Source organism: Rhea pennata, chromosome 4, assembly GCF_028389875.1.
Source record: "Rhea pennata isolate bPtePen1 chromosome 4, bPtePen1.pri, whole genome shotgun sequence".
In the NCBI taxonomy this organism is placed as follows: Eukaryota; Metazoa; Chordata; class Aves; order Rheiformes; family Rheidae; genus Rhea; species Rhea pennata.
Genome location: NC_084666.1, coordinates 9,573,283 through 9,589,434, shown reverse-complemented (window position 1 = coordinate 9,589,434; position 16,152 = coordinate 9,573,283). Strand labels below are relative to the sequence as shown.

At 36.6% G+C, this 16,152-nt stretch overlaps 1 protein-coding gene across 1 annotated transcript in view; it reads left to right on the top strand.

Annotated features, from left to right (window-relative positions):
- POLN (DNA polymerase nu) overlaps positions 1-16,152 on the top strand; it is a 96,676-nt gene that overhangs the window by 53,405 nt on the left and 27,119 nt on the right. Inside the window, exons 19-20 of the mRNA XM_062574633.1 lie at positions 10,351-10,433; positions 14,329-14,460. Coding sequence (XP_062430617.1) covers positions 10,351-10,433; positions 14,329-14,460 — 215 coding nt within the window. The remainder of the gene's footprint in view (positions 1-10,350; positions 10,434-14,328; positions 14,461-16,152) is intronic.

The window sequence follows — 16,152 nt, the reverse complement described above, 5'->3', positions numbered from 1 at the left end:
TTTTGTTGTTCATGATTATTAATTTTTGAAATGAGGAAAAATTTAAGTGAACCACTTTAGACACCTTTGCTAAACAATAAGAAAAGGTTCATGGTTTAAGATTCTGAACAGAGGAAGGGACTTGCCTGGCCAGAAGAATGACTCCAACCTTAGGCTTCAACTCTGACTTAGATGCTCAAGCAAAAACAGTTAGGAATTCTCCCTATTAATTCATTAATTTTCATTATTGATAAGAGAAAATGACTAGAAATGAGCCTGAATCAAAATCATAATTTCAGATTAGGGTTTTTAGGTCACACATCTTCCTGCTGTCAACAGCATATGAATATCCAAAATTTTAGAAATTTCTAGTTTTAAATCTTTAAATCCCGGAGAGTTTCTTTTCCTTGTTTTTTTCTTTTTTTCTTTTCTTTTTCTTTTTCTTTTTTTTTGAGCTTTTCTGTTGAGATACAGAAGACACATCTAGATTTTGGCTTGTGATGTTTAATTATTGCCATATGTTTTTCAAAGAGCATGTATGCAGTTTAATTAGTTATTGCTTTCTCTACCTCCTATTCCCTTGTTCCCTTCTCCCCTCCCCAATAAGCAGTGTAAATGCTGAAGCTTAATAAAAGGGAGGAGATTCAGTTTGCTTTCTCAGAATAAAATATTTTTAAGGTCTAATGTGTTCAGAACCTCAAAGCTATTTTACTTTTATAGCAAAAGAATTTTTATCTGTCTTAAAAGTTCACTTGTAGAAGTTGATATTAATGAAATTGAACACTTGTCCTGCTTTGCACTCAGACAGACTGTCTGTATGGCAGCCTATGGAAATTTCACCTTGTAGTTTACTGTCCCTTAGAGAAGTGCAACTGTGACATTTGTTTACACTAGCAGATGGAGAGAATAAAGCCTTCAGGAACCATATTGGTTTCTGTTGTTAGTTGAGTAAACAATAGCTTTAAAGAAACCAGGTTATTAACAAAAAGTTTAAGCAGACAGCTTAATTTTATGTGAGATTGGAAGATTATTCTTGCACAGAAAATATTTTCTTAGAATTCTGGAATAAATGCAAAATAAAATTTTACGATTTTCACCACCACAACTAATGCAGAGCTCTGAGAGGGATGAACAGTCCCCAGGTGCTGGACAGAATCTGACAGTAATTTGACTTTGCTAATTTCATGGAGAGCTTTTTTTGAGTTTAAAAAGTTCTCTGCAAATAGTCATTTTCATCTATAGTGACTTTGATAAATTACTGCATTTTATGAAAAAACAACAGAGCTTCATAAAGTGTTTCAATTTATTTCATTAACTTCATTTAACTTTAAGTTCAGAGTCAAGCTAAATCTTGATAAAATGGAGAATGTGAAAAGAATGTATATTGTAGATCCACAACATATCCAAAATGTTTTGAAGTGCTACAGCACATTTTGACAGAGATTATAAACAGCTACTGGTGGATGGTTTTCATACAATATGCCTGGGAATTAAGCTAATTAGATGCCAATAAATCAAATAAAGTTTGTGGAAAGCACAGTAATATCCTGTTGACTTTGAGAATTGAAGACCCTTTCTTATTTGATCTAGATCTAGGTGTAATGGAAAATTTACTTCTATCTTTTTGCAGAAGTTAAGACTCCTGTGCTTCTGGAGTTGTGATTTCAGACCAACTTCTTTTTTTAAAAAAAATCTTATTCTTCTGTTTTACTCTTGCCTTTAATTCAGTGAGATCAAAGGCATAATAGATATCTAAACTATAAGTGATGTTTTTAGTGAAGCTTAAGAGAGATGAGATATGGAGTATCTCATCCTTCTCTGTGGAACCTGTCAATTAAAGATCCTCTTATATATATCAGCAATGTGTTTTTTTTTTCTATTCATTGTCTTAACCAAGAAATTCAACAAGTCTGCTTCTTTTCCTGAACCATGTAGGTGCAGTTTGATCCAGTGTGACATCTCCTCCCATTTTCCTTGCTTGTTTTCCTGAACAAACTGTACATTATAGCTTCATGTTTAGTTCTGTGAAATACATGAGATTGCAGCTATACCATCTTTTAGTTACATATTAAGAACTTTGTCTGCTGTTTATTGTCATTCTCCTGGTATTTGTGTTTAGCCTGCTCTGCAGGTCCATCTATTTTTTATAAAGTTATGAGACACCTAACTAGGCCAGGGCCAGTAATTAATTGATACTCTTTGCTAGAATTGCCTGTATCATCTCCCCAAATGGCTTCTGTTCCTCCTTTACTATTTGAAACTTCTTACAGAAAGGCTTGATTATAAGTAAATGTGATAATTAAAGCAAATACTCAAGAATATTAATTTGAATTTTATTCCTGACATACAGTTTCATAAAAGTGGCCTCTGAAAATTCTGCATCATCCCAGTTTGCGGAGGCTTGTTTAATCAGTTTACGTTTGCTTTTTCGGTGGTGCTACCTGTCCCTATTGACATTTGCACTGGCAGCTGAAGATTTAAGCTAGTTACCCTGATTCCTTTTGTTCTTTCAGATTGTCTGCTAGTTTATTTCCTTTAGATTGCCTGCTATTTAATTAATCTCCTTAACAATCATGTGATTTAGGAATAAATGTCACCTATCCAGGTAATACCCTAGAGAAAAGAAAAATGTAGATAGAATGTTAGAAGAAAGCCCTTTTTTACTCCTGTGGTGGTGAATAAGAGACAAAAGGTGAAGTGCAGGTGGGATGTGCTCTCTCAAGCCCCTCTCTTGATATCAAGGACTTTCTATTCTAACTGATGTAAGTCAAGAATTCTGCATACAAAAGGGAAAAGAGATACAACGACAAGTCTTGCAGAGCTATCTGTACTATAGAAAGTATGACAACAAGTTGACACTGCTGTAGCTTTTCATTCAGAGAGGTTGAACTCAACTAACTAAAGCAAAAGCTTATATATAAAAAAACTCAAAATTAAATACAAATTTAAGCTCTCCCTGAAAGGGAGGTTATAACCCTCTCACCTCTAATGTTCAAGTGTGCGCTGCTGTATTTTCATGGATGATCCATGCCAGAGAGTGTCCCATATCAGAAATAGCAACTGGAAGTCAGTTCTGCCTCTACTGAGGCTGGAGTGGGAGTGGACATGTAGGATATAGATGAAATGGCAACTCAGAATGCTACCCTTTTGATATAAAGAAGGATGTGTGGGTTAGCTGAGGTACTTGTTAAGGTTTCCCAGGGCTCTAGTTTATTCATTCATTTTTATTGGAGGTGAGGAGTTTCTTTGTGTCATTCTGTAACCTTAAATCTTACTAATGCAAACCAGTTCAAAGTAAAAATGAAAATAAAAGCATTTAGCATAATATCTGAATCAGACAACAGGTAAATATGTTTATAAATGATAAAGAGAAATACAAGAAGGCAGCTGCTTAATTTCTGTATGCTTGGGTTGCGTCAGAAAGACCTCTCTGTTATTCATTCACCTGCTATTTCCCTTCTGACAAGATGGTAGTCAGGATTTTAGCCTTTGTGGGTGCCTCTTCCCTTTTCTGGAAAAATATCTTACCTTCTAAGCAGTTTAGACAAGTTTCATTTTTCAGACTGATGCCTCTATTCTCTCCTTATGAGGAAGGCAATCTATGTACTTTTTGTTTAGAACATGCTTTTCAGTTACAGCATAATTGTGTAAATACCTCTTAGATAGAGAAGGAGTCATAGCCTGCTGATAACTGGTTCCTAAATAACTCTGTTTCAAGGAGGCATAAAATCCACACTCAGCACCCTCCTATTTTTGTCTGTATCACTTAGAAATTTATTTTTCGTTGGACCTTACATTCTGTATCAAAGTGTACATTAGAACTATGTATAATAAAAAACATCTAGACTGGCTAATTGCATGTATCTTATTACTGGCTCTTGAGTGAGACCTTCAATCTTTACTGCTAAAGCCAGCCCTTTGGAATCCCCAACCCTGGAGACAAGAGAGAAAGTCTGGAGAAAGGAAGACTCCCTTGGTTGAGGAGGATCAGTTAGAGATCTTTTAGGCAAACTTGACATCCACAGATCCATGGAACCTGATGGGATGCACCCACAAGCACTGAGGGAGCTGGCAGATGCTATTGCTAGGCTGCTCTCCATCATCTTTGAAAGATCGTGGAGAACTGGAGAGGTGCCTGAGGGCTGGAAGAAAGCCAGCATCACTCCAGTCTTCAAAAAGGGCAAGAAGGAGGACCCAGGCAACTAGAGGCTGGTCAGCCTCACCTCCATCCCTGGAAAGGGGATGGAACAGCTCATTCTGGATGTCAACTCCAGACATATGGAGGAAAAGAAGGTGATCAGGAGCAGTCAGCATGGATTCACCAAGGGGAAATCCTGCTTAACCACTCTGATAGCCTTCTGTGATGGAATGACTGGCTGGGTAGATGAGGGGAGAGCAGTGGACGTTGTGTACCTTCACTTCGGCAAGGCTTTTGACGCTGTCTCCCATAACATCCTCCTAGATAAGCTCAGGAAGCGTGGGCTAGATGAGTGGACAGTGAGGTGGATTGAGAACTGGCTGAAAGGCAGAGCTCCGTGGGTTGTCATCAGTGGTGCAGCATCTAGCTGGAGGCCTGTGGCAGCTAGTGGAGTTCCCCAGGGCTCAATCTTGGGTCCAGTCTTGTTTAACTTCTTCATCAGTGACCTGCGTGAAGGGACAGAGTGCCTCCTCAGCAAGTTTGCTGATGCAAAACTAGGAGGAGTGGCTGACGCACCTGAGGGCTGTGCTGCCATTCAAAGAGATCTGGACAAGCTTGAGAGCTGGGCAGAGAGGAGCTTCATGAAATTCAACAAGGGCAAGTGCAAGGTCCTGCACTGAGGGAGGAGTAACCCCATGCACCAGTACAGACCAAGGGCTGACCTGCTACAAAGCAGCTCTGCAGAGAAGGACCTCAGAGTCCTGGTGGACAAGAAGTCGACCACGAGCCAACAATGTGCCCTTGTAGCCAAGAAGGCCAGTGGTCTCCTGGGGTGCATTAGGAAGAGTGTTGCCAGCAGGTCGAGGGAGGTGATCTTGCCCCTTTACTCAGCCCTGGTGAGGCCACAATCTGGAGTAGTGTGTCCAGTTCTGGGCTCCCCAATACAAGAGAGACATGCAGCTACTGGAGAGAGTCCAGGGTAGGGCTATGAAGATTATTAGAGGGCTGGAGCACCTGCCCTATGAGGAACCTCTGCGAGAGCTGGGCCTCTTCAGCCTGGGGAAGAGAAGACTGAGGAAATTTTATTAACATCTACAAATACCTGGAGGGAGGATGTTAAGAAGTTGGGGCCAGACTCTTTCCGGTGGTGCCCAGTGGCAGGACAAGAGGCAATGGGCACAAACTGAAACACAGGAAATTCCACCTGAGTATAAGGAAGAACTTCTTTACTGTGAGAGTGACAGAGCCCTGGCACAGGTTGCCCAGAGAGGTTGTGGAGTCTCCTTCTCTGGAGATATTCAAAACCCACCTGGACGCAATCCTATGCAACATGCTCTAGGCAAAATGACGGACTTGTATAGTTCACTGATGAAATAACAGAAAAGAGGTGTAAAGGAGCAGTCATATGAGCAAATCTCTATTTTCTCAATTACGTGACTGTGTACAAAATGAGTTTAATGGCACTGCATCTTGTTTCCCACATCAACAACTCCCAACTAGGACTTGGATTAATTGGCATATGCAAGAGAGAGCCAAAAGCTTCATGGCTGTTATGACTGAGCTTAGCTTGGCTGTAACGTAATGCAGATCAAGGCGACACATATCTGCCAGTTATTGTGTTTGAGGAGTTTGTTCTGCCTTTTTCTGCACATAAACAGAGAACTTCCGTCACCACACAATATTTCCCAGAAATGCTGAATTGTCTTACCACGTATTTTTAAGATTGATTTCCTTCCACTTCTACCTGTTCTCAAAGTTTTGTTTTGGCATTACTCAGATTTTATGGCCTGTGGCCCCCTTTGGTTTAATTGTGTTCAACTCCTTTGTGCTGTGTCTGCTAAGTTCTGTATACTAAAATTCACATTTATTGATTCTTTTAAATATTTTGTACAGATATGAAAAAAGATCTATCCAAGTTGCTACTCTGTCAAGTTGATAGTTAAGTTTGTTTGTATCACAGATTGCCAGGTTTTCCTTAGGTATAAAGAAACTTGGTAGTCATAAATGTAAGATTTAATGCAGCAGAAACCCTCCATTAGACCACATTAATATATGGAAACATGTACAGGATTTTGGAGAAATTATAGAAAATATTCAGCACATTATCTTTGCCAAGTAGTAAGTTACATCTGCCATGTATATTTCTTACTAGCAATTTGATCTTATCCTTCACTGTTTCTTTAGAATTTTTTTCTTCATTTTTTAACTCTAAGAATTAGGCAGATATTCCTTTTTTTGCCATACAGCTCAGTTCTTAGTAGACTTGCCTCTTAAGGAGCTTATATATCTCTACTCTGACTAAATCTGTCCTTTAACAATTTTCTGCACTAAGTTTTTGCTCTCCTCATAGTCCTTTCCAGGTGTTCAGCTCTGCTAACTTCTTCCAAGGATAATGAGATCTGTTAACCTGAACTAGATAAGTGTCTTCCAGCACAGAAGTCAATTCTTTATTTTACCTAATAGATGTGTATCAAGTAAAGTACTACAAAGCAAAGTACTTGCAAAGCAATATTAAACAAAGGAAAGCAATGGACAAGCAAATTAGAGTTATGGAAACAGACTGGGAAAAGTGTGCAAGCATGGACAGGAAGTTAAGAACACAGGCATGTAAGAAGTGAAATATTGCACACTTGGAGATGGCAAGTTAGGAGGAATTTGAGTATGATGATAATACTGATTATGAATTTGAACCGATTGCTTATCTGAGAGACAGAGAAATGGGAAGGATGCTATAAAACAGAAGAATACAGGTGGTTCATGCCGGAGCTAATGACTGTATATATATGTTTTCAGAAGAAATCCTAAACAGCTATTTCCCCCAACAAAACCTCCAGCAAATTTAATCTTATCCTGAGCTTTTTTCTACATCAGTTTCTGTTATGTTCCTATACATTAACATCTTCCCATTCTTCCAGATATACATACAGTATTGAGTGAGCTGAAATCTGCCTCTATGTTACTGTCTAGGCCTGATACCTAAAGCTTTTTTGTGTCCATTCTGCTTCCTTTTTCAGAGGCAAGTTTATTTTAAAACAATGGATCTCCATTAGAGATCTGTTTTACATTATACCACAATTCAGTATTGTGTATTTGCATGCATTAGATGATAGTTTTCTTAGTGATGATAGCTTAAAAATATCTTATATAAGCAAGCAGATAACAATATATTTTCCTGAATATCATGGTGTTTCCAAGACGAATCCCAAATCAAAATAAAATTTTTAACTTTAAATAGATTCTTAGAGTACTCTTTAAAACAAAATAATTTATTATCATAAAAATAAGTGTATTTCTAGAGGAAACAGCTTGAAGGAGAAAGAACATTGAGGATTGCTAACATAGCAGCTACAGTTATAAGAAATGCAGCCACTTAAGCCATTACGTTATTCATAGGAAAAATCTTTACCTCAGACTGCAGGGATGTCACCCTGAATTACAGATGGAATCAAGCATGCTATGTAGAAACCAATCACACAGAAAAAAAGAAAGAATTTCATTATTAAGAAAAATGAACAATTTAGATTAATGACTCTATTTGTTCAAGTGCTTGTGACTTATATGGCAATTTCTTCTTTTATTATTCTGGGTTCTTGAATGTGATACATAAATTTACAAATTATACAGCGTGCCAGATTTAATGCCTCTCTGACAAGTGCTCCGCTATCCCAATCTAACACATGAGGACGTGTTGACTGACCATTTTGTTTTTATCATTGAAAGAAATGTTTGAGATCAAGCTCCAAAATTTTAATTGCTTCTCATTCATTCATATATATATATATATATATATATATATATATATATATATATATATATATATATTCTTGAATAACTAAAGACTAGGAAGTGCTAAATGACTATTGATATTGCTGTGATCACACATGTACATAAGCACTAACAACTGTGTTAGACCAGGCTATATTGTGATTGCTTTCTATCACAAGACAGTATCCTTCCCCTGACATTGCTTTCTATCACAAGACAGTATCCTTCCCCTGACATTGCCTGTCAAGATTAGAGCAGTAAGTCTATCTCTTTTTTTGCTAGTCAGCCACTTTGGTATGAACCAAAATCAGTTTTAAAATCCCAGCATTGAGTCTCACTGTGCACATACTCTTGGTCCAGTGTCTTCTTTCAGTCTTAAAACTACTTTAGAACCTCTGGTTGAAGAACCATTCCAGTCCTCGCCAGCAGGACTTTTTCAGCTCTGTGCTGGTGAATGGCCTCTTCTGTACCATCACCTCATCAGTACAGATGTTCTTCTGCAGAATTCCCTGCCTCTGAACCCACTTTGTTCTTTCAGTTACAGTTCTTTTTTGGAGAGGACAGCAGCTAACACACTGACTCTTTGCATACCCCTTGGCACTCAATTGTCTCTAGCCTCAGGAATAGGTAAATTTGTAAATACATCCTATTGCTATACTGCTGTATTTTGCCTTCTCCAAGCCTTCTAGTTCAAATTATATTATTTGGGGAAAATAGCGTTACATTTTGTATTGTTTCACTAGCTTCAGTAGTCTGCAGTCTTGGTTCGTTAGCTTGGAAAGGTCCTCTGGTAACATCTATTTACAGTTCTCTAGGGAATCCTTATCAGATTCTGGTTTTCCTCCTGATTCTGGGATTCTGGCTTTCTCAAGAATATACATATTTTTCTGCCAGGACCTTCAGGAAATTCCTGCAGACTTTCTGACAGAGGTTGCTTCAGGAAATCCTTGATGATGTCTGGTTTCCTAAATCTGTATTTGATAGTTTCATTTGCCACTCTCATCTTAATCAGGTACATTTGAAAATCTCAACCCACTTTATTCTAAAGAGCCCTGACTTTTTGAAATGACACAACAGAGAAGGTTAATTATAAGAATTTCTAACTACCAGAGTGATTGATTTAAATATATTGAAAACATATTCAGCTTTACTTTTGCCTTCAAAAAATCCGTACTTGCCTAAATCTGTTTTCACCAAAGATTTACCTGTTCATTTTTTCAGAGTGCCTAATTATATTGTGTATAGGCCTGGGTAAAATCAGCATATAGGCCAAGCAAGTACAAATTTATATTTTTGTTGCTTTTCTAGATATTTGAGTATTATAATAATAGTGAAAGAAGTTGCACAGAAATATGCCATTTTCTCAAAGCTTGTCAGCCAAATCTTTCTTGATTAAGCATCACTATGGCATCACTATGGTTTGGAAAGTGCAATTGAACCATCTTAAACAGACTCATGAGAAAACCTGAGGAGACTTTTTCATAAGCTGTTCATAAGCTATCTCTGATAGCAAGTCATCTTTAAGTTCCAAATGCAATTTGAGTCGGATATTTCTTTTCTGAGTATGAGTAGATGATCAAGACTTTTGCAAAAGCACTTTCATTTAAACCAAAACATGTCAGTGTTGTCAATTGTCAATAATTGTCAGTGTTCTTTCTTAAACATTGGATTAAAAAAAAGGGAGGGAGGCATGTACCCGATGATTACAGAGTGCTAGCTCTTAATTTGTAAATTACCAACTCCACCAACCCTTTGGTAGGACTGTTTGTATCACTTGGTGAGTGAATGGGAACTGAAAAGGATGATATTTTGTTGCTAGTAAAGTAGCTATACTGGCCAGTTAAGCTAAGAAACAGCCACTGCTGCTTTTTGATGAAGCATCTCTGTTGAGGAGCTCTGTGAGGCATATAGAGAGATTCAGTGCATACTTTTATCAATAATTATTCCTGATAAAGGGTTAGCTATATCTACTAGAAAAGTGCTATTGCAGCATTTGTTTAAGTAAGCTTAAAATAATATAATTATTATTTCTATTATTAATGTTTCTATTATTATAATAATAAACTTACTATTTTAAGAAAATAGAATCTCTGTATGCCTCATGTCTTGAAGAAATGCCCTTTCTACAAAGATTTACCTTTTCTCATGGGTCAATATTGGAGCCCCTTCACTGTAAAGAACTAATAATATAGTAGAAGGAATTTTCCCAGCCAAGAATTTGTTAAAAAAGGGGAAAGGAGAAGATGAAGACTGAAGTTTAAAGAGTTTCATTTACTAGGGACTGTCACTGCCAAAATTTATAAAGAAGTTGTACATTCGCAGCCTAAGATGGAAGCTCCTAAGTGCTTCTGTTCATATCTTATAAGTCTGTATTTATTAAATTTTTATTGACTTTAAATACATTTTCTATGGACTAACAATATAAATTACTTCTGGCTGAAAGTATAACATTTTTTTTGATTACTTAGGAAGGGGATTCCAAGTGAACAAGTGAAGCAGACTGATAGAGAACAGGCAAAGCGTATGGTCTACTCGGTGGTTTATGGAGCAGGTAGGGATTTGTACAAAAACAAAAAGATCTGCAACAGATTTTATTTCATGCTTTATGAAAGTGCACTTTTTACATAACTTATACAAGTGGACCGGATTTCTAAAGATGAGTAAAATTTTGTCAGAGTGTTGTATTTTGACATTTACCAAGTATCATTAAATAGTCTACTCAGTATGAGAATTGTCAAACTAATATAATCACACTGGCATATACAAAGGTTACTTCAATTTTATGTTTCTTTGCTGCTGATCTAACTGAAGTATTTGTCTTTATAGAAAATTAGTATAATTTTGAGCAGACTTTGCATTCTTTCGGTATACAGACAGACATGAGAATAACTGCGGTAAAATTGAAATAACTCCAGTATTGTCTCAAAACACATTGGATCTTGGTGTTTGCTTCCATTTCTCCACAACTGCAGTGGACCTGCAAAAAGCATTCCTAGAACCACTTCTGCCTAATTCCTGTCTAGATAGCTAAAACCTACTGAAATGGAGACATTCTGCATGCTTTCCAAAACTGCTTGCCATTTTTTGAAAGATGCCCAACTTTCCTGATACGTAACTTTACCTGTTCATACATGCTCAGAATTCTGTCTTCTGGGAAGAAGTACTTATCACCTGCATAAAAGATTTCATGTATTTGCTTTAGTGAGCAACTAACTAAGCTTTATGCAAGTCCTCTGGAGAAATATAAAAGCTGTAGAGAAGAAGAACAATTGGAAAACTCATCCCTAGGTTGCAAGCTCTATTCAACCTAGAGGGACTTAATACTACATCCTGGATTCTAGGATAAGAACACTTTCTAGACCACCTTTTGAACCTGAAACACTTTGAAATGAGCAATCAATAGTTATTGAACCAAAGGCAGAGTTGACCAAGGGACTGAATTTACTGTTCAGAGCATTCAGCTGGGGGTGGGGGGGGGGAGAGCTGCAGATTCAGCTCTCTAGACTTATTTTACATATAGATATGTGTATACATTACATATATATACCTGTACATTTTACATTAAGCTATATTGCATTTTAAAATGTAGAAGCTGAAAAAGCCCAGGTCTGGGAGCTCTAGCTTCCTGCAATGTGGATTCAGTCCTTCACAGTCTGAATCTAGAATCTAATCTCCCATTTCTAGCAGAGTGCTTTCATGCTTAGATTATTTTGCAAAATGCAAGCATTAGCACCCCTACCTCTTGGAACATACAGATGCTACACATTTCCTATTGGTTCCCTTCATTTTCAGCGGTACAGGAAGATGCCTAACTCTGAGTCATAGCGAATCACCACCTTTTGAATGCCCTTAAGTATACCGTCAGTAGAGAAAAGGAAATGTTTAAATTCCTGGGCTGGAGCCTCCTTCACTGGAGCCTTCTATTCATGCGACAGAGGGTCTAGATGATTAGATTAAGCTGATTGTGTTGGCAGTCCTTCGTTTGCTTGGTACCAGCCACTGAAAAGTTCAGTGTAACAGTGCTTTATTTAGGTATCTCCATGTACTTGTTTGTGCTTCATCTCTCCCAAATGAGGGCCATTGAAGCATCTGTAAAATAGTAAGATGCTTCCATTCAGTGCCAGTATGATCAGATTCTAATTAAGAGCTCTGTAACACAGAGTAATATTGTAAAACTATTTAAATGGAAATTGGCAGATTAAAAAAGTGTTAGATACCTAAATTAGATTAGATTCCATCCAAAGTTTCCCTTCCTTCAGAAGATTGCTAAATTTTTATAAGGAGACATTTTGATACAACTGGAGAATATGAATTACTTTTTATTTTCTTCTGGAATTAAAAAATACAGAACCATTCCCCAAGGAACTTGTCTGTATTATATGCTTATTGGATTCAATGGAAATCTTTCATTTAACAAATAATAATCTTTGATTTATTTGCTTTCTGTTTTCTTAGCTTTAGGTTACAATTTTTTCATATTTTCAAGATCTTTTCTATAATCTTGGGGGATAAAACATAGTCTAATAAAGAAAGATGAGTGTTATCATGTCTAGGAATTGGTACTTCAATAAGTATACCAAATATTGAGAGGGATGGCAGTATTACAGTCTGTTTGCTTGATTTGGAGCAATTCAATTCACCTGTATATGCCTCAGTCATCTTGTAAAAGTAGAGCAAAGACAACTAAAGCATCTGTAAAATAAGGAATTAATTCTATTCAACTACAGTATGTTCTAGTCCTGAATTATATATAACACAGAGGAATGTTAAAGTGAAAAAACAGAGAACTGATAAAGATATTTTCAGTTTTGAAAGGTGACATTACAGAATGGAGAACACTGCAACTCATACAATTCTTAGGCTGTTGCTAACAATTCCCCAGGCACAGATAATTTAAGGGGAGTGCTCAGGAAAGCTTTAGTCTATTCATGAGCATTGCTTAGCATGGCGTGTTGTTGAACATGATCTGATGCAGTTGTGTGGCTGAACAGTCCCTTCTTTTTGCTCCCCATGAACTGAAAGGTTCCTCCTTCCTTAGAACCTTTCAGATTTCCTTATTACTATTGCTGTTTTATGCAATATTTTGACTGTTTATCAATAGTTCTCTAGATGGATTGTGGACAAAATTAGATGTTACAGTGCTATAATGAAGCCATAGCAATCTCTTGGCTGTTAATGATATATGTGTTAGCAGGTAGATGTGTCATTTTCTGAATAATGAAGAAAAAGCCCAGTTAATTAGATGTCAAATAAAAGCGCAGTCCTGTGCTTTTAGCTCTTAGCTCAGCTAAGAGTCATCTTAGATGTGTTGTGAATTTCTTATTCTAGCACTTTGTCCGGCTGGTGTTCCTGAATCTTGGTATGACATGACTGAGAAGAAAATGCTACAGAATTGTCCTGAAATGCACATCAGGCTGACAGTGATGGCATTTAGGTGGCTGAAATCTTCTCTATTTCAAAAATGTTGGATAATTTCTCTTGACAATATTACTTTGACAGCAACTATTCTGTCTGTAGTGCCTTGAGACATTGCCTCTCAGCTTATGTTATTTGCAGCACAGTGCTGTTTTTTGTTGCTGTGTAGCTGACATAAATATATCTGTCTTTCAAACCTCATATGACTAACATTGATGTGTTTTTTATTTTTAGTGGAACTATTTGGCTTATAAATGTGCTTAAACTGTAGCTCTCAGCTTACATTTTCATACTCTGAAAAACTGTCTTCAGTGTTTTTCCATCTTGTCTTTATCTTATAAATGCTATTAGATAAAACTAATACTGTGCATCTATACCCTGTCCAGCAGATATTTTTCCTTTCTCCAAATACTTTTCAATTCTGTTGTTCCTTTTCTAGCACTTCTATCTCAAAAGTTGGACGCAGTTTCTTACAGACTTTTAGGAGTCTATGGCTGTTTGAAATCTGTGACTGAGACTCCTAAATACCTTCTAAGATCAGGCCACTTTGTCTGATTGTTTCAGCCATTAAGCTTTTCTGTCACTTCTATATCCTATACAAAACTTTTTGTCAAACTCAACCAGCCACATCTCCATCTTTTTTCTAGACCTTCATTCACCTTTCTATTTATTTAAAATTGACTTCAAGTTCTTTGTCTGCCCCTCCAATTTTGCATATTTCAACACTTAATTAGTAAATGATACTTAAAGCCACAGGTGCTATTCTATGAAGAAGGAAGATTTAAATCACATTATAAGTATAAATTATAGCTAGGAATTTCAGTACACGCTTAACCCATCTCTTTAGTAAACCAGTCAGGCTTAAAGTTAAATATTTGCTTTTTTGAAATACGATTGTAGTGTATCAAATCCATGCTCTTTTCTAGAAATAAATGAATTATTAATAATCCACTAACTGTGGAATGTAATGGTGCTACTGTTCTAGGTAGTAATAGATAAATGGGTTTCTGTTCTGCTTTATTATGTACCAGGTAAAGAGCGTCTTGCTGAATGCCTTGGACTTACTCCTCTTCAAGCCAGTCACTTTATAGATAGTTTTATGCAAAAGTACAAGAAAGTTCATGAATTTACAAAGATGACCATTGAACAATGTCGAAAAAAAGGTAATCCAATTTCTGTAAGTATATTTTTGTTTATTGATCAGTACTGTGTCACAATCATAAAGACAGATTCAGCTCAACCAAATTTCAGATATTTGTAGGACAAGTGAAGAGACAGAATAAGCTATGAAAATTTTATCATTTCCTGGTAAAACAGGTTTGTTCTCTTTTAAGTTAAATCCATAGCTACTTCTTTCCAGGTACTTATATTTACCCCAGACACTCTTATCGCTGGTACTTGGCAAGAAAACATCTTTCTTGCCTGGATGTGATTTTCAGTGCAAGTTACTCATTTCTAAAGTTACTTTCAGATTTTTGCAAAGCAATAATTGGTCAGAAATTGCAGTGAGATTATAAAATAGCTAAGCTATTTTATAGCTGAGTGAAAAATTACACTTTTCAAAGAACTCTTTACTGTTAAACAATCTTTTAGGCTAATTCCCTAAGCAAAAAGTTTTGCAGTTGCACTGTTTACCTGTCTTAATGTTTGCTTGCCAGTCCCCTACCTGACCAAGGATTTTGAAACTATGAGTGAGTTTCAGACAGATTTGAAAGAAGGGCATGGTCTCCAAAATTGCTTTGAAAAGTGTGAACAAGCTGTATCTTGTACCATCTCTTATCAGGTGTGGATATCAAAGAAAATGGAAAGGGAGTGGACCTAGGCTAGTACACTCAGAGAGAAAATCAGGGAGCAAAGAACACAACTCTATAGAAAATGGACTTTGTGTTGTTTCAATAAACCTCTCCTCAGGGCTAAAGTTTGTAGCAGGCCTGTAGGAAAAAACCTGCATGTTACAAAGCAGTGCACTGTTACATATCCTATCATACTCATTGTTAATTTATTGATACTTACTGTTAGCTAAAATTTGTAAGTCTGTTTTGTGGTAATGAAATGAATGACTGATGTCTAGTAACTCATTGCAAGTTATGGCAAACGTTTAAACCAGTCTTTCTCAGAAACAGAAAATATGCTCAGAAACATATTAACTGAATAAGACTTCTGTTCCCAGACTGAACCCCACTTAATGTCAAGTTACACTGCATCATATTGATATATAATGCACTGCAACACAAAAAAGGCCCAAGGAATCTTTTAGTTAAGAAGCAGACTACCTGGCTGCTGGCTCATGGAAGTTCAGCCATAAAGTCAAAGAACCAGTTTACAAAGCCATTTTTTTAAACTTTTTCTTCTTTGCATCAGTCAGAATTTATATTCTTGAAACTCAGGTGATATCTGTGATGATGGAAGTGTGCAGAATGCTTCTTGGGGCCAGCTGCTGCAACATTTTGCAAACGCTTAATAAACACATGTAACTCATTCATACTTTTAGTCATGAAAATCATAATATTCCCTTTTTTGCAGTAGAGCTTAAAAATCTTCAGGAAGCATGAACTGTCATTGTGTAACATAATTGCATTTATTCATTTGTTATTGCTACAGAAAGAAGTTACTGAAAACCTATTTTCAGCTATAAATAAGGCCTACGTAATATATCTAGTAAAATATTAGATACTTTATGTAAATTTGTTTTGATCTATTTAAAGTAACATCGCATTCTTCTCTCTAAGGCAAATGAGTTTATATAACCAGACTTCTGTGATAAAGAATCTGTTCGCTCTATTTAATAAATGAGAGTGTTGTGTTGTTAACTCATGTCCTTGATTGCTGTCGAAAGCTGGCACACATTGTCCAGT